This window comes from Populus alba, chromosome 18 (genome assembly GCF_005239225.2).
Source record: "Populus alba chromosome 18, ASM523922v2, whole genome shotgun sequence".
NCBI classification, from domain to species: Eukaryota; Viridiplantae; Streptophyta; class Magnoliopsida; order Malpighiales; family Salicaceae; genus Populus; species Populus alba.
In genome coordinates this window covers 9,869,862-9,889,863 of record NC_133301.1, presented here as the reverse complement: position 1 = coordinate 9,889,863, position 20,002 = coordinate 9,869,862, and the positions used below count along the sequence as shown (strand labels likewise).

Here is a 20,002-nt window from a genome sequence, read left to right as displayed (position 1 = left end):
CTTCCAATTAGACTGCTTTTTAATGTTTTTATGAACTTTTTATATAAATTTAAAAAATGATCTAAATAAATTAGAAAACCCAAAATTAAAATAAAAAAAAAACAATAAAGTCCCAAACAAACTAGAAAATAAAAAAATAACAAGAAAAAAAAATAAAAATAGGTGGAACAATACCTTCTAGTTATATAACTAACTAACCTTCATAAAACTTGGCTTGTAGAGCCTCTCACTAAGATTAATTTGAGCATGCAATTCATGTCTTTTTCAGCATAACTTAGTCTCACCATTCTATAGGTATGAGCAATTATAAAAAAAAAAAAAAAAAAAAAATTATAGGTCTTACCATTCTATAAATGTTCTTGTAAAGCTATTCTCGTAGCTCAATTATGACAAATTAATTCATAATTAACTAATCAGAACTACTTGTTTTAGAATTTTACCTTTTAAACTTTTCTTTTTGAATAAAATCAGTGAATAAAATCATATATCAATAATTAAATAATAATTGACTTGAGGTCGCCTCCTCAATCCAGTTTTTTCCAAGTCCAAACAAAGAAGACGACGAAAAACAGCAAAAAAGTTTTCTGATTCATGGGTACGCTTTAACCTTAATTATTATTATTATTAAAAAAAGAAAAAAAACACTCCCACTTTCGGTTTCTCATGTATTTATATATCAGCTATCCTTATACCGCCTCTTCTCTTCATTCAAACCTCTCTCTCTCTCTCTCTCTCTCTCTGCTCTCTCTCCTTCTTCTGAAATATCTCTCTTTCTCCCATGGAAAACCGATTTAAGACGCGAATCTCTCGCATGTTTCGTGGCTCATGTCGGACCCGAAACTTATCGGACGTGATTGAAAATGCTGTGTTTGTGCCTCAAACCCGTAAGAATTTCCACATGATCGAGCCTTTGCAGCCTAAGGTTCGACCTTTCCCTTCTATTTGCAGACACAAATGCCCTGAAGCAACAAACCAAGTCCTCAATCACTCTATCATCTCCAGGAAAAAATTATCACACCGTTATCCTCCTTTTATAACTGCTAATACTAGCGGACACAGTTCTTGCCCTCCTGCTTCCCCCATTTTTCCTTTGAATCCATTCTACAAAGACTTGAGTTTCAAAGAGAAAAAGAAGAGTTGTCGTTCAGTTAAAAACAGAAGCAAAAAGAAGAATATCATTAGCAAGAAAGAACAGACGAGTTTGTTCAGATCATCTTCACAAGATAGTACATATTTTGGAGATAGCTATTATTGGTTTAGCAGCGAAGATGAGGACGAGAGAGGGGATGAGTCGGACACTCTTTTCTCTTCAAGAAGTCTTTCTTCGGATTCATCAGGATCTCTTAGCCACCCTTCTCGCGGAAAAAAGTTCACTTCTCGGAGGAGAAGGGCCAAAGTGAAGAGTTCTCATGTGGGTGTTATGCCATTAGATGGCAAAGTTAAGGACAGCTTTGCAGTGGTGAAGAGTTCTAGTGATCCTTATAATGATTTTAGAACATCAATGGTTGAGATGATTGTTGAAAAGCAGATATTTGCAGCTAAGGATCTTGAACAGCTTCTGCAGTGTTTCTTGTCTTTGAACTCTTATCATCATCATAGGATTATTGTTGAGGTTTTCATGGAGATTTGGGAGGTTTTGTTCTGTAATTGGTCTTGATTATGAGCAGAAAATAAAACTGCATGTACTGCTTGTTAATTTTCTGCTATCTTTGTTTTAAAATTTGTAGTTTAGAGTTCTAACTCTGATAAACTATGTTAATTAATAGATTTTCTTTCTCTGTTATTTTCTCGATGATCTTTCTCTGCTCCACTCCCTTTTCTTGTTGGCTTCTTAATTTGCTTTTTTCTTCCTTCTTCTTCTTCTTCTTCTTCTTCTTCTTTTGACAGTAAAAATTTGTATGGGACAATAATTAAGTACGATCTTCATGGTTATAGAAATATTGAATTGATGCTGAAGGTTCCGAGTATTTACAACCTTTTCGTTATTTAATCTATCTATATTTCTGTGTGTTGCTGTTCTACTGTTAATTCATGCATGCATCATGAATGTATTGCCATTCCCCCCCCCCCTTTTGACTAGAGAAGTTCATGAAACAATAACATAACAAATTGTATTTGAAAAGTTGGACCAAAATAAAGGAGAGAAAGATGAGCAGTTCCTTTGAGTTGAGTTGAAAAAAAGAAAAAAGACAAACTAAGTATTTAATTGATGTTTCCTTAACTTTTAGAGAGGTGCTTTATAATACCTTTTAACTTAAATTTGAGAGGATGGGATAGCAACTTTCCTGATACACGAAGGCAATCGCACTTAAGAAATTTCAAAAGTTGTCTCCATTGTCTTTCTTGTTGTCCTTTTGGATTTCCTTTCCCATACACCAAAAGAAGAGAAATAAAATACAAAGTTTATATATTTTTCATAAAAAAATCACCATTAGTCAAAAAGAAAAAGACAGCTCTTTGATTGGAAGGGAAATGATAAAATTTAAGATTAATTATAGATAAAATATGCATTATTATCTCTCTCAAGTAATAATAATATGTTTTGAAATTTAAATTTATAAAGGTTATCAATTTAAATTTTATATAATTATTAACTTTAAAATTCATAAAATAAATCGATATAAACACAAATCAACTAAAACACCCTTGTAAAAAAAAAAAAAAACAATATGTTCTGGAACATCTCAACGTGCATGTGGGTCACCGTTCAAATTCTTTCCCATCAATTAAATATTCATCCAATCCATGCCCATATAACCTTTCCTGTTGATTGGATTGGTCAATATATATTATCAGGAATTTATTGCTGAATCTGAATATCCCAAAACAGCTAGCAATAAAATTATAACAAAATGAAATGGCAGCTTGCATCTTTTGATTCATATGGCGCCGTAAGGACTTGGTATTTCTCTCCGTGATTCAACAGCAAAATGGAAGTACCGTTAGGGCTTAGCTAGGAGAGCTTCCATGGGTAAGTTTGAAGAAGATGGAGACATTTATTTATTATTTTAATTACAAGTGGAGGTGCCACGAGTTATATACGAGCTAGATCAGATTTCTCAGTCTTTCAAAATCTCAATCCTATCCTTTGAAACCAGTGCTAATCTTTTCCTTAAAAAATTTGAAATTTTGTGAGTTGTTGGTGAATAAAAGAGACAGATCTTGTCAGCTAAACGCATATTAGAGATGCAAGACATGTCATTAAGTGTTAGGTACATCTGTTTTTGTCTTATTATTAACCAAATCAAATTAATTAATCAAATTTACTTGTTTCCATTACCCGGTAACACAGGCAAGACAAAGCAAAACCCCACCCCCACCACCCTAACATCGAAGAGAACAGAGTTTCAGTTCTGTAATGGTGTCCCGTCCAACGTGATCATATAGCCTTATTCTCGAAAAACCATGGAGCAACTTGCTCTCTACCAACCAAAAATCAACATGTAGGGCTAGGCTGTTTAATGAGTCGCTGTGGAATTTAATTTTCATTTCTAAGAAAGTACTGAAGATTGACATGTCGATGCATACAGTATTTTCCTGCGAGCACTCGTACGTACCTCCATTTCAGTCAATGGTTATACAGAGCTTGAAACTGAAATACGAGAGGCCATGGAGGAATAAGAAAAAAGGAGTGTGTGCCTGTTAAGAGCTAGCAGAGAGAATGAGAGCCAAAACGATGCAAGATGTGGGGCGGGTACTGTCAACTGTGATGTAGCTTTCACTGCTAGCATCTAGATTTGATGGCAATGTTTTGTTAGATTTGATTTTTGGTTTCGTTCTCCCTCTTCTCTGATAAACGAGAAAGAAGGCTTTCTGTAACAATCTAGGATGTCCCTTTTGAACATTGATGACAAAATGGGGAGAGAATGGACATGGAGGTCTCCATCTAGGGTTGCAAATTAAAGAATGTCTGATCATGGCAGTGGAGGTTATACGGTGGATGGTTGCCTGACTGTAGAGTTAGCGTTCTCATTAATGGTCGCATTTTTTGGGTTCCTGAACCCTAACTAGCTCCAGTTTCCCCGCATTAATGATTTTTGTTGTGGTTCGTAGAACCTCAGGACGGCCAGTACAAAAAGATACAGTTGACATTGACAATCCAATTGTACACTTCAGGCTAGAATATAGGGTCGCCAGTTCTAAAAAGAGAATGAATTCCATCGAATATTTACTTAGCTTTATATATATATATTTTAAAATTTACTTTTAATATCAATACATTAAAATAATCTTAAAAAATTAAAAAATATTAATTTAAAAAAAATCTTAATTTAAAAAGAAATAATTTTGAAATAAAAAAACCTAAACTTTTTTCCATCTAATTTTAAAATAAAGCCCAAATGAATGATTTGTTACTTGAATAAGTTATTATTTTTAAAATATATTAAAATAATATATTTTTTTTATTTTTTAAGATTTATTTTTAAAATTATTATGTCAATATAATAAAAAAGCATAAAAAATAATTTTAAGTTTTTACCGAACAACATTTCAACCTTGTTTTCGATCAATATATCCACTACTCAGTTTTCATGGCTGAATTTTCTAGAGCCGACTTTTTAAAGAATGTAGAAATATGCAAAGCCTTAATAGCGCTGAAGTTAAGTACCCAAAAAAAAGAAAACCTTGGTGTTGATACTTCAAATTCCTTTCAAATTTTAGTATTCGTGTATTTGTTGAAACTATTCATATGGGACCTTAGAAGCTTAAAACCATAGTTTGTAGGCTTGGTTTGGTTTAAGGTTCGAGTTTTGGGTTTTGACCAAGTCATCTAAGTTATTTTTTTTTAAAATCAAAATGATGTTGTTTTAGTAAAAAAAAATCAATAGGATATAACCGAGTTTTTAATTGGGTTTTGCCGTGTCAACTTGCCGGGTCACATCGAGTTTTTTTCTTTTTTATTTTTTCTCAACCTAGCCAATTTTAACCTCGGACTGGCCAAGTCCTATGTCGATCTCTCAGCCGGGTTTCAAAACTATTCTTAAGACATTGCAAAAAGTTTTATCATTTATTTTTTTGAATACTTTACATATTAAAATTACCTCAATCACACCAATAGCACTGAGCATTCCAAGTAATTGACCAAATTCTGATACTATTTGAAGCTGACATAGAAATAAAGTACATATAACAGGTTAATACATGTGCTATACTCGCGATAAGCCTAAAGTCCCCTCGGAAAAGAAAAAAAAGAAGGCAAATCCAATAATTTTTTTTAAAGGGTGCATATATAAATAGGCTAACTGTTCACCCAACACGGCAGGTGTGTCTTTCACACCTACTTAAATTCAGAGATTACCTATGCTAGGGCAAAAGTTTAGAATACCTCATGTTCATATCAATTTTTTTTAATATAAAAAAACATTAAGATTTTATTTAAAGATTTTGTCAGGCATATATGATCACCATGCAACTCATATCTTAAATGTATGTTGCTAGGTTCCTTCAAAAGGTTGCATTAACCGAGAGAGCCGTTCCATTATCCACGACAGAACTGCCACCCACCTCACCCTCTACAGCGCCGCTGACAGCTACCAAACAGCCTCCGACCAGCCATCAAGAACCCAGTACAAAAAGATTCCCTATCCAACGAACCAACCCAGTAGCAACAGCCATCCCCTTCTCGTAGCAGGGGAATATTTTAGAATATTTTAAAGAATAATTTAAATTATTTTTAGAACCTATAGATTAAATTTTTTGATTGAGATAATTTTTTAGTATAGTATCAAAATTTTATTGATTAAATAGCCATGAGTTCACCACCTTAATTTTAATAAAATTTAAGAATAAAATAGTATTTAATTTATGCAAGTTTCAAGTCAAAATTTTTTTTACTTAAAAGGATATGTTAGAGAATAATTTAAACTATTATTAATATACCTCATCTAATAATTTTAAAATTTTAAATTAAAATAATTCTTTAATAAATTTTCCTTCCAAAACCAACATGCAATAAATTCGATGTTATTGGTGACCCAACTAAGCTACTCCACCCGAACTAGCCTTCCACTCTAAGCAAAACATTACTAAAATCACCAATCATTGAAGTTTGTTGAGGAAGAAACCGAATCTAGCAAGGGAGAAAGAAACAAAAATAAATCATACCAAAACAACCAATATTCCATCTAGATTTTGCTATTCTTCAAACCAGTGAGCTATTATTTGCTTACCAACAGGTCTAGTTTGCTTTGCTACGATTGTTTTACGTGTTGAAGGGGTCGCATGAGCTACACGCGCTGCTGCTGCCACTGCCGCAAACAATCTCTGGCCGCACGTAGCTTCACTCGCTGCCACTGCCTCAATTGTTGCTGCCGCTCCGATCATACCAAATTGCTCCAGAAAGGTTGATTTCAAGCCTGAAATAATTTCCTGAGCATATTGATGATTTTTTTTAGAAGAATGATTGTTCATGGATGGTGATTTTTAATTGTTATAATTAAGATGTGTTCTTGACTGGTTATATCAAGATTTAATTTATGATGCTGTAATATTATTTGATACCTCACAAGCAAAAAGTCTACTTGCATTATTGATTGGGTTCATGTTCAACACAGATAAAAATTGACATATTCTTTTTTTTTTTTAAAATAAAAATAAAAAAATTAACATGGTCTTAACTAGATTTGGATTGCTATTGTAACTGTTGGAAAATTTTGTTTCAAAACAAGGTTAATTGGTATATTTAGGTCAAATTAAATGTAGTATTCATTCATTTTTTAGGCTAAGGTTTTATTGGAATTTATTCCCCAATATAAATTTTTTGAACATGAAACATTATACAAATAGTATATTAATAAAAAAATTGATCTAAAAATATTCTTAATTGATATTTTTTATGGAACTCAAAAACTCTATCTCATAAAAAAAAGAAAAAAAAAAAGAAACAAGGATTTCTTATTAGTTATATACAAATAAGAGTTAAAATTAAATGCAAATGGCTCGTAAACATTTTGAGAGGAGAAGACATAAGCCACAAGCACAGGGCTTCGGTTTCAGGCCTAGTGAAGGTATGGGTTTATTATAAAAATATTTTTTTGAACAACAAAGATTTTTTTTTTTCGATTTATTTTATGGGCTTGGGTTTATAATTATTTAGCCCATAATTTTCTTTTCCAGCTCATTAATTTGTCATTGCGATGAACAAATAGTATGATCTTCTAGTCTTCTTTGTCATGAACCTCAGCAATTTTTTCAGTACAAAAATATTACATTTAAAGCTAAGATCATCAGGTTTAATATTGTTTCATGACGGGTACTTAAGGATGATAATGAAGGAAATATATTTTTGTAATTACCATAATTAATCTATATTAATTTTAGTTATAAAATTCATTATAAAAAGAGGGATAAAAGATGCTAGCTTGAGTTTGGATTTGTAATTTTTTTGGCCAATAAATATTTTTTTATTGTCGGCCTCTTAATTTGTGCAGCCTATGAATAAAAGTTTGATGAGTTAGTCTTCTTTCTTCCTAATTCTAAATAGTTTATGGAGTACAAAAAATATAATATAAAATCAAAATTGTTACGTTTAATATTGTTTTATGAAGAGTAATTAAAACTAATAATAATAAAAAATTATTATGTTAATTACTAGAATTAATTTTATGTAAGTTTTGGTTTCAAAATCTACTATAAATAGTTGTTCAAGGATTCCAACCTATTTTCTAGTCTTGAGTTTGGATTTATAATTCTTTGGATCATAAAGAAATTTCTTTTTTCCCAACCCATTTCAATACATGTTTAGTATATATATGTTACAATTATGTTTCAATTTCTTATACATGTTTTAATATTTGCTTTGAAATATAACTATATTGTATGTTTATAAATTAAACATCTGGAAGCATGCTAATAGTTTTGAATAACAGGGACTGCATTACAATGTCATTCGTGTACAGCCCAAATTAGATGACTAATGTGAATCAACATTAACAGCTTGCTTGCAGTTCTAATGTTTTTCTCTTCTCTTTCTAGAAGCATTGCTGACATCTTTCTCCCCTAAATACTTGGCACGCTTTGAACTCAACATGTTCTTAGATTTCTTACAAGTAATTATCTTGGAGAGGATGTTTGGAAGCATTAGGAGCTGTTTGCTGATTATTTGTCCTTCCTATTTGTGTTCTGAACACAACCGTAGCTTGCAAAACTACCTGATACTCATGATGAAGTGAACAATCTAGTAACATGAGTTTCAGATATTAGCTTCTTGCTCCCTGCCTGTTTTTGTTTATTTTTGAATGCTGGAAAGATCCTGTTTTTGTTGAAAATCTCATTATCTTGTGATTCCCTTTTATATTGTTGCAGGTGGAAGCCTGATGGTTGACTGCTCATAATTCCTGGGAGTGAATTCTCGCACAGGTGACTGCATCCATCACAACCATTTTCTTTTGCTTGAAGTGGTTTTAGAATCAGTGAATTTTGTGCCTTAGCTTAAGAAGCAAAGCCATAGAAACTTGACTCCAGCTCCATTATGATGGTGATGGCCATAAGGATGTAAGAACTTTATGAGAACCTGTCTTGGTTTTTTAAGGAAACAAAGTTCTTGAAAGAATTATGTGCAGTGTTATTCATAGAAAGCTCACCCTTTTTACAAGCAGTCCAACCCATGTTCACCACCGAGCCCATCCTCCTGTCCACCGCTCTGGGTTTCTCATCAATCTCATGCATTCTCCACGCAAAGTCCACCAAATCCCTCTCTTCTTACCACACCTCAGAATCCAACCCTCCTCTCCCAGAAACAACCTCCAACACAAAAAGGCCGAATTCAAACACATCATTCTTTTGCTCATGGCTGCTTCAAACCGCCGTGACTCTGTGGAAGAGAGCACGAAGCCAAGGTCACCCTGCACTGCTGCTCTGAAGCTAACATCAATAAGGACACTGGTACTTTTCACATTCTTGTGAGCTAGCTGCTCTGAGTGGACGAAACTGAGGACATCTGCAACATCTTTGACTATTTTCAATCACCGAGTCCATGGAAGCACACCAACCCCAAACAGCCATTTGTCAAGACTTCCATTAGACTGAAATCATACACAACCATGGTTTCACGATAGTCCTGGCACCGTCCTCTGATAGGAACCAAATTGGAGTTGAAGAAACAGAAAGTACCAAAACCTATATGCCCATTTTAGGTTTCTTTGATTATATTATCGTGTACAAGAACTTGGGTTTTTGGAGGATAAGCTCTAACCTCTAGCCGGATTATGATCACAGCCAAGACCCTAGTTAAATATCAAACGCCTAGTTATTAGGGTTAACATCTTGCGAGAAAGAAATGATAAATTATTACAAGACAAGAAATGCATTCCACCAAATGCAATAATTCATGCACCAATCCATCGTTATTGTTTCACTTGGTCGCTCCAATCGATATAGGACATCGCTAATCAAGTATTACTCAAATAATAAGAAAGCAAGGAGCAGAGAGCCTCTGCATCAAATCCAGCTAGAGCATTCGGAATAGGCAAACCAGCACATTATTTGGTTTAGTGCAAGAGGATGTTATAACAGGAATGTGAATGTCTTCTTGAAGACATTCTTCAAAATACAACTAAAACAATAAAATAAAATTATTATAGATTTAAAATTATTTATAGATTTATTATATGAATATATGATCTTCTCCTAAATCCCTATTTAGGAAAGAGAGATTGTTATGCTTAAAGTGATTACTTTCTATTTTATGATTTACATAGTTTTCTGTCTAGCAGATAACCCACATTAAATAAGAGGCATAACTTATCATTTATAGATAAATATAAAAAAACCTTAAAAATTGGCAAAATATCAATTTTTCCAAGAATAATATCCATATATTAATTCAGGATAATTTTAGAAATTAACTCAATTAAGTCCATACTTGATTTTTCTAGGTCTGGAAATATAATCATTGTATTAATTATATTCTAGTCCTTAATTTCTAAAATATATTTTTAATCAAGTCATAATTAATTAAATCATCCCAATTTAATTTCTAACTAATGATTCTTAATGTGTGTGACCCATTTGGTTTCTAATATGTTGGCCAAAATATAAATTTTAATTCTAATTAAATAGAATTAAATAAATTAAACAATTTGATTTATTATTAATTTAACAATTGATTAATTTATATTTGAAGATCAAGTGCATTGTTTAACATGTCACAATCCCCTAAATATTAGAAAAATCATTAATGGTTTGACTTAACCTTTCAATGACCGGTTTTTCAAAATAATTAATATTCTTTCATAAATAATATTTTTATTTAACATTAAAGCATGGAGGATGTCTACCATGTTAAATCATGTTTGTTCTTTACATAATAGTCATTGATCATTAGAATAAGATTTAAAACTCTTTTTAAATCTTATTTTACTTTGGTCAAGAATTTATTAGTTAATACTATTTGAGAACAGATAAAATATTTTTTCTAATTCATCTAGCGTAATGAATCATCTCTTAATCACTCAAGTATCATCATATAGTTCATGTTATACTCAATGTCTGCCCTTTTGTTACCTTTATTAAGATAACATGTAACGTATTCGAATCATAATATTCTCTATCTAAGATAACTTAGTGATTTCAAGTCTAAGGATCATATACACAACTTTCATGTGAACCTTTTCATAGACATAGGTGATCTCTTCATATAAAATTCTTATGCGGGTCAGTTCAGTATACACGTCTTATGACAAACACCTACATAGTAGTTCTAGGTATGCCATATACCTCAGCTTATGAGAATAATTGTTTTTTTTTTTTTTCATAAAGAATATAACATTATATGTATCAGTTTGTATGACTCTAATAAATATTCTAATATTTAAGAAAGTGTCAACCAGGAACATTTTAGAAACAATGCTTTGATGCATAGGAATTCCATAATTATAATACCAATTATAATTTTTTTTGTAAAACATTTTTATCTTATGGACTTTATCTTTACTTTAGATTTATAAATAAAATATTAGATTCATTAATATAATATTATATTAATATTAAAGAAAAATTAAGCCTTTATTAATAATAAATATGTACTTATATACATATAATAATATCATGTGTAACTAACCAATTGGCTACAGGGCATGTTAAACTAACATGTGCTACAATGGTAGCATAACTCTTTTAATTCCTTAAGGAGTAACACAACCAATTTGTTAGTTTTCTAATTGTTTCCTCGCTTTATTGTATTGCTTTTTTATTATTATTATTATTATACAACCATCATAATGGTCACAACCATAAGCAAAAGCCAATGGAAAACATGGCAAAAGAACAAAATAGTAGAAGGATTTGATTAGATCTCCAAGGTCATATAGAAAGTTAGCAAAAAACAAAAAGCCATCATAAAAACTTGACTGTAGTTGGCCCAAATGGACAACAAAAATAAAAATTAATAGGACAAAAAAATCTGCATGAAAAATTCAATTTTAGCACCAAATCAATAGTAGACATCCATAAAGTAGATTCAATAAAGACTTTAGTCAATAATAGTAGAAAAGTGCTGTACACCAACTGATGTGAGATAAAAGAGATTTAAAGCTAAAAAAAAGAGAAGAAGAACTAAAAATATGTCAAAGAAAGAGAAGACAAAAAGCAGAAGAAGAGAAAAAATAGGGGTTAGAAAAGCCTGTAACTTTGCTAATTTTATTTAATTCATCCAAAACTTCCTAACATTTAGAAAAATTAACATATAAATATTAAAACCTTAACTAGAACAAATAATTGGTCTTATTTCCCACTAAATAAAATATCCAACAATAAATAATTAAGCCCAACAAATAAATGTAAAAAAAATCCAATAACATAAGGATTGAGCTATCATATGTCATTATAGATCATATGAACGTGTGAACCATGTCTTGAGTCTAATGTCCCCATCAACTCTCTTAGGGTTGAAAGAACTCGACCTTGTCGAGTATAGTTCAATTCAGATCCAATAACACTCCAAAAGATAAAGATCAAGCTGTTGTGATGTCTCTTTGGTAATCTAGGTATGGTCTGAATCTGGTTTTCTAACTCATATACCATAGCTCGTTGAAATTTAACATTCTTGATAAAAAAAACTTATGCATCCAAAGTAACATTATTATATTTCTTTGTGCCAAAGACAAGAGTATCAAAAGGATCATTAAGAATATGTTGTTGTGTTTTATATATACGAGGTCTTCTATGTTAAAAGTAAAGCTAATATCAAATTTTGGTGGTAGTTTAATGATATAACAACTTGATTCAATCATTTGCAAGAATTTGAATGGTCTAGCACTACTCACTTGAAATTTATGATTGGCTTCCAAAAGGATACCATTTAGGTATAATCTATATCGTGAAATAATCTCTAGTATTAAGTGCATCATGATACTTAACTTGTAATTTGTATTGTTCACTACTTAATTAAATTTGTTTTATGATCTCAACATGCAAATTATAAACTATACATGTAAAAGACTCAGCTGAATTGGACATTTTAAAGTGAAGAGACAAATAAGAAAGATCTATTGACATCCTAGGTTTGTGACTATGAACCTTATATGTCTAGGAGTGTGGAATGGAACACACACTTCTTGAATTCTTGATGGATATAGATTAGACATAATCTAATGATTTGGAACCATCCTTATCCTCTTTATCATGAATAAAGGGTAATGACTCAGGGAGCTCAATAGATTACTTAAAACTTATAACATGTTGAATGTCAAACATTGGGGACAAAACATTAAAGAGTTTAGAAGGTTGTTCCAAAATCTATAACATGCTAGATATCAAGCATATAGGGTAAAGAATCAGGAAGCACAAAAGGTTGCTCAAAATCTATGACAAGTTAGGTTTCAAGCATATAGATCAAGGAATTAAAGAGCTTAAAATGACAATTATTTGGAAACTCTCCCGACTTTTCACTTACCTGTTCAGGAAACTTTACGTAAGAGTCTTTAGAAACTTCTACAACTAAAAAATACACAATTGACTCTTAATGCACCTCCTTTTCAAACTTTTTCGAACCTATTTACCTTCTTAGGTAGTTCCAATAGAGAGTTTCTTAAATTTCTTTTTCTACTAAATTAGGTTGATCTTTAACCTTATTCTCAAACTCATTTGGACTCATTGTTTTAAGTCTTTGTTTTTTTTTAAATTCTTTTTTTTCTTGGTCTTATTGTTAGTTCTTGGTGGCAATCCAAAGAGTTTGATATTTCTACCTTTAAAAGTGAAAGAACATGAATTTGATCGACCATAAATGATGTTGCCTAAATCATATATATATAGCCTTCCCAAAATAACATGTCCTGTATCCATTGGATTCACATCAAATCAAATTTTATCATAATAGTCTAAGAATTTGATAATAAACAAACATCTCTCATTAACTGCTATAGAGTTATTATTAATCCATAACACAATATATTGCTTAAGATAGGGAATATGTTTTAAGCCAAAACGAGCTATAATATTTTAAAGATTTTGCATTTATACAACTTCTATTATCAATGATAATAATCTTGCAACCCTTATCTCCACGCTTGATATAGGTGTAAAAGACAACACTCATTCTCCAATCTTTAGTTCTCTTGGGTTGTGCAAAGCCATAACTAACTACACCTAACTTAGTTGCCTCAAAATCTACGAGTTTTTTTTTTTTTCATGATTGATTTTAAAGATATTAATCAAGGTCGAATCCATAGTAGTTGTAAAGTTAAAATTGAATACTAGATGACTATTCACAAATGCATGCAATATTAACTTAAAAATAGAATTGAGATTGCATATAATTCCAGCAAGTGAAATTACAATACAAAAATTAAACTAATTCTATTTTTTTAATGTGGAGATTAATAAAGAACAAAAAACACTATGAAGATTTTAACCATGCAGTGCTAGACCTTTAAATGTAAATGATTAATCAAACACAATGTCATAAGTTAGAACTCACAAATAACAAAGAAAACTATATGCTAGATATCAATAATGAAAGAGGTTAATAAGCAAAAGTAACATGTAGAAATGTAAGATGGGATTTTTTTTTTTGGATTTTCTTAGAATAAAAATAACAAGTGCAAAATAAAAATAAAAAAGTAAACTTTAACTAATAGAAAGGTAAAAAATTAATTTACCAACCAAATTATTAAATAACAATGATAGATCACACAAGTTATTATGACATCCCTAGTTGACATAGTTATGCCTAATGATTTTTTTTTTCTTTTGCTACTTCACAATTTTTCTGTACTGTCACTTTTCATTCTATCCTTTTTTTTTTTTCCTGACTTTTTTTTTTCCCTGACTTGAACCCTTTTCTAAAAAGGTCAGAATGAAATAAACATCACAGTGTTACAATTAAAGAAAGAAAAAGTAGCAAACAAAAAAAAAGTGCTAATCCCGTCGTGTCAATGCCCCTCAATCTGTGGTGGCCTCATCCAGAGCATGTTATGTGGAATGCAATCAATTAGGATAAATGCATATACACAAAACATTACAAGAAAAGTTTATGAAGTTTATACTCCTTTAAGCTTTCAAAGGCCAAGACCGAGGCAAGCAGGCAGCCTGCTTCTTTTTTGCAGAGACGGTTTTTTATTTTTATTTATTACTATTCTTTTGTAGCATAAAATCATCCAGATTTGGAGACACATCTCTGGCAAACGAAGAATGGTACTTTCTTGATTAGGGTTTGAGGTCAATAAGGGCGTGTTTGACTGTTTTTTTTTCTTTTTTGACTATTGATTAGAGCTCTTCGCAAATTATAGAATTTGGTAACTGTATTGAGTTTCAAGAATGTACCGTTCAGTTGTAAAAACAACTTATTGATATCAAAGTTAATATGGTGTAAAAGAGATTTGAAATTAAAGAACAAAGAAAAAAGAAACTAAGAAGAAAATACAAAAGAAAGAAAACAAAAGGTTGAAAAAGAGAAAGAATAGGGACGCAAAAAGTTTGAAACTTCGCAAATTTTACTCAATTCATAAAAAACATTTTAATATTTAAAATATATATATATATATATATATATATATATATATTAAATAGTAAAACTCTAACTAAAACAAATAATTAGATTTATAGTCTATCAAATAAAATATATAACAATAATTAAATTAAATTTAATAAATAAAATTTAATAACACAAGAGTTGGGCTATTCTCCGTCACTATCTTATCTTTATAGGTCGAACTTATAAATCATGTCTTGAATTTGATGTACCATCACCAACTCTATATTGTGCCTGTTCCAAGACTTAGTTTCACCAGCTCCATATTGTGCATATCCCGAGCCTCAGTTTTCTGTCACGTTTGAAATTAGATCAAAGGCACATAAGCTATCGGTAGTCATGAACACCAAAATGCAGAGAATTGACAGCATATCCCACCAGCAGAGATAACAACAATTCATTAATGGCAAAGGGAAGGAGATGAGGAGGCAAAAACGCAAATTATTGGATCAGTAGCCCTCAATACGGTGAAAGTTCCAAGATATGAGACTCATTCCTCGCTATCTACTGATCATTCAGAGATGTGTTCATAGAAATATAAGAACAGCACATAGACTGACAATTTATGGGGATAAATAAAGCTAAAAAATTAAATATTTTTCATGCCCATTTATATCACATTCTAGTATTTTTCTAACTCAAATATTTCTCATGCCTATTTATAACAAATTATAATAATTTTTACTTAAATATTTTTTATGTGTATTTATGACACATTTCAATAATTTTTTTCAACTCAAATATTTCTCACACCTATTTCTATCACATTATAATAGTTTTTCAATCTAAATATTTTTCATGTCTATTTTTCTAACTCATTCCAATATTTTTATAGCTCAAATATTTATCACGTCCATTACTAATCATAATATTAGATTTCTTAAAATGTTTCAAGTTTTATAATGTTGGACAAAATATATAAGTTATACAAGTTATACAATTTCTTGGAGGGTATTCTTCTTCTTCTTCTTCTTTTTTTTTTCTGAATTTTCTCTATTTTTACGAGATACTTTGTTATGTATACAATTAATAATTATAATTGCTTCTTCTTACAAGTTTTGAAATGCTCCCGAAATTTATCAATATAACATTTATTATTTCTTTTAATATTTGATTATTTTGTTTTGCAATGCCATTTTATTTAAGTGATAAAAAGTGTAGTTTAATGAATAATATCATTTTTAAAACAAAACCCACCAAAAAATGCTTTATAACCTCCATTTCTATCATTTCCTACTTCTTTTAACATTCTTATAGTGTTTAATATTTCAAGAGCTTTATCTTTACTTTTAAACAAAAAAGTTACAACAATCCCTTGCGTTATCGTATGTATAAAGTAATTTATTTTATTTCTAATCTTTAGCTACATAAACTTTAAATCATCAATATAAACTTTAAATCATCAATATATAAATGAATTAAAACAAATAGGTACAATCTCATGTTCAATCATATATATAAAAATAATGTAATATTTATTCTCGTCTGTAGCTGCATGAATTTTAAATTACCAATATCTAAATAAATTTATATCCATTTATGGCTCTCTCTAATATTTTTTTTCAACTCAAATATTTCTCATACTCATAAATTTTCATGTTCATTTATAGCCTATTATAATACATGACACATTATGATATTTTTTTCAACTCAAATACTTCTCTTTCCCTTTTATGACACATTATAATAGTTTTTCAACTTAAATATTTTTCATGCCCATTTATATCACATTCTAGTATTTTTCTAACTCAAATATTTCTCATGCCTATTTATAACAAATAATAATAATTTTTACTTAAATATTGTTCATGTGTATTTATGACACATTTCAATAATTTTTTCAACTCAAATATTTCTCACACCTATTTCTATCACATTATAATAGTTTTTCAATCTAAATATTTTTCATGTCTATTTTTCTAATATTTTTCTAACTCATTCCAATATTTTTATAGCTCAAATATTTATCACGTCCATTACTAATCATAATATTAGATTTCTTAAAATGTTTCAAGTTTTATAATGTTGGACAAAATATATAAGCATAAACAATATTTTTTTACTAGGGATTAATCATATTTATTAGAATATCATATAAATGTTTTTTTTTTTAAGCAGGATAGCGTAGAAAAAAGTAATTTTTCGACTAAAAAAGTTGTATACATTCCGACTTTTTATTGGAGGAATGAACTTTTAATAAATGAAAAGTAGAACAGGGCAAACCAAAGCCCTTCCGTGATTTCCGGAATATCAATCTGTTATCGTGCGATAGTCCACCATCAACTTAATGAATTTAGAATTGTCGGTTCTTTTTTTAAAAAAGTATCTTTTATTTTAAATTAATTTTTTATTTTTAACATTAACCTATTAAAACTATTAAAATGATTAATTTAATAAAATATATTTTTAAAACAAAACTACCGTTCTCCCCGTAATCAATCTAGCTAAGTGGTGATAGTCAAGAGATCACTGCTGCCGAGTGATTGAAGTGACCACAAAGAAAAGTAGATTTGATATCTCCATCACCGCCACCAAGTGTCATGATTTTACCGGTCTGTTGAGGTTCAAATAGAAATTGCATTAATAATACTCATTTTTTCCCACTTTTAATTAAAAGAAATAACACTTGGAATGCCCTTATTAGCACAAGTGGGAAAGAGAAAGGCTTCAAGAAGTGAAAAGAAAGGTATTTTATCTTGGTAAATTCTTAACAATGGTGGCGATAGCTAGCGACGGAGAGAAGAGAAAGCTCCAGTTCAACCACCGCACCCGCACCTTTCTCTCTCCTAAAGAGGCCAGACACCAACTCCACCATCCTCTAAAGTTAAAGTTAGGAAACTATCTCGTCATAATTAAGGAACAGTCACAGGCTTTGCCATACATTTCTTTGGCATCTTCTATGTGTGGAAGAGTGGGGACTCAGTGGTCGCAAATAGCAAGACATAAAGAGAAGAGTCGGAGCGTGTGAAGACAAAAGAAATACAAGGTGGAACCCAAAGAAAGATCTAGCTGGGAATTTGCTTCTATCTTTAAGCATTTTAAACGAACTCCAATGGCTCCTCTGCCTCTCCTACCTTTATAAAAAAAAAAACAAACTTCCCTGAGATATATCATCGCCTGCAGAAGAAGCCAAAAGAACAGATAGAGAGATCTCTGTGTCCCTTCCTGTAGGTTTAAAAAGAACGAAGTCACCTTACCAACTTCCTACCAGCCCACCAGAACCACCGAATAACGCCATCAATGTTGCTTGGAAATTCCTTATGCACCACCAAAAAGTTCTTCCAAAAAACCGTACAAAGGTTCAAGTCTTTTCTTTCCGGTGATCATTACCAAAAGCTACCAAAAACTCCTGCTCGTAGTAATCCTCGTCCTCCTTTCACTGGTGGCATTGACATGAAGGCCCAAACAAACTTCGTCAACAGCAAAGACTCGGACAACTTGTACAAAGACTTCACCGGCAGGCGGGACGACACAGATAAAGAGAAACCAAAGAGAGACGAGAAGAAGACAGCATCAGCCCCGTCGTCTTCGTCAGCAAAACAAGTAAGAGATCAGGACCTCCTAAACTCAGGTTTTATGAATTTGTCAAAGGCAACTGCTGTGAAGAATTATCAGTACTTACAAAGGAGAGATCAGGACTATACAACCGATGATCCTAACAATGAAATCAAGAGTTCTTATGCTAGGAAAAGATCACCACTACTGGATGACAATTCAAGTTCTGAGCACATTAAATGTGAGGGAAGGAGTTTCTTGGTGGCACAAAAGTTAAAGGAGCTAGAGATGATGGATGTTAGCAACGTAGAACATGTATTAGATGTCGAAGAAGTTCTTCATTACTATTCACGCCTTACATGTCCAGCCTATCTTGACATTGTTGACAAGTTTTTCATGGATATGTATGCAGAATTCATTGCTCCAACTGCGAATCCACGCGGTGTCAATTCGAGGCCAGGGTTGCGTTCGGTCAGGTGATCGACTCTCTATATCCCGAAGGAAAAGGATAATCGACGCCTGGCAATATTTCTCTTGATAATTGTATTTACAAGGTTGTCACATTTGTTTTCAGATTTGTTGTATTTACAATTTTTTTTTCTTGATAATTGTATTTCTCTTCGATCATAAATCTGTGCCCCAGGAGAAGGACACCAATTTTTGTTATGTGTACTCAGTTTATCGTTTATCCGTTGAACTGACCTTCCCTTCCTTGAAAACCATTTCCTTTCAATATTATAACCATGGATATCGCTGTTCTTGACCAAACCCCATCACTATGAGCCTAGGCTGAATTCTTTGATTCTTTCTTTGGTTTCTTCAATATGATTTTTATGTATCAGTTTATATATATCTTAATTAATTTTATAGATTTTTTTATAAATTTTAAAATTAATAATTATATAAATTGTTAATAATTATTATATTAATAATCACACTACTTCAATATAATATTATTTCAATATAATATTATAAAAGAATAAATTCCTTAATCCTATTGGATATGATTGCTTATATCATACACAATAGTGGGTGAATAATGTGATGTCTGCTCTCCTTTGGTGTTATCTGTGGCAGAGGATATTTAGGTTAACAGAAAGTGTAAATAGAGATAAAGGAGTCTTTATTTTATTCTAAAGGTAACGAGGATATCCAAGACTGATCTTGCAAAAATTTCATGGTAAAATTGTATATTTTAAAACTTGTGCTTGCGTTTATTATTTCGTCAAAAACTACCCAATTCTAGAAATTAAGTGATTTTTCAAATTCCAGACTAAGAAAAAGCTTAATTCCTCATTTGTTTTCTTAATCAATTACCAATATTGATCTCGAAAACATAGTGGGCAATTAAATTCGGCAAAAATACCATTTGAATTCATTAAAAAAAAAATAAGCATAAAGACCTCTATTAATTCTTAATGGGCCTATGTGTCAGCGGTTGACGTAACCCAGCCCAAATTTGCTTATTTGAAAAGACGGGGAAAAAGAAGGCAAGTTTTCAACATCCAGGAAAAAAGGTTATTTTTTCTTTGCATGATT

At 31.0% G+C, this 20,002-nt stretch overlaps 2 protein-coding genes across 2 annotated transcripts; both read left to right on the top strand.

Annotated features, from left to right (window-relative positions):
* The first annotated feature begins 778 nt into the window (after positions 1-778).
* LOC118051701 (transcription repressor OFP8) lies at positions 779-1,657 on the top strand. Its single transcript, XM_035062426.2, has one exon. It carries the CDS (start codon positions 779-781, stop codon positions 1,655-1,657), a length of 879 nt encoding a protein of 292 aa, XP_034918317.1.
* Positions 1,658-17,803: 16,146 nt separating this feature from the next.
* Positions 17,804-19,129, top strand: LOC118051702 (uncharacterized). Its single transcript, XM_035062427.2, has one exon. It carries the CDS (start codon positions 18,209-18,211, stop codon positions 18,941-18,943), a length of 735 nt encoding a protein of 244 aa, XP_034918318.1. The 5' UTR covers positions 17,804-18,208; the 3' UTR covers positions 18,944-19,129.
* The last annotated feature ends 873 nt before the right edge of the window (positions 19,130-20,002 follow it).

Coding starts and splice junctions, on each gene's coding strand:
- LOC118051701 (XM_035062426.2), top strand. CDS start 779: ATGGAAAACCGATTTAAGACGCGAATCTCTCGCATGTTTCGTGGCTCA.
- LOC118051702 (XM_035062427.2), top strand. CDS start 18,209: ATGTTGCTTGGAAATTCCTTATGCACCACCAAAAAGTTCTTCCAAAAA.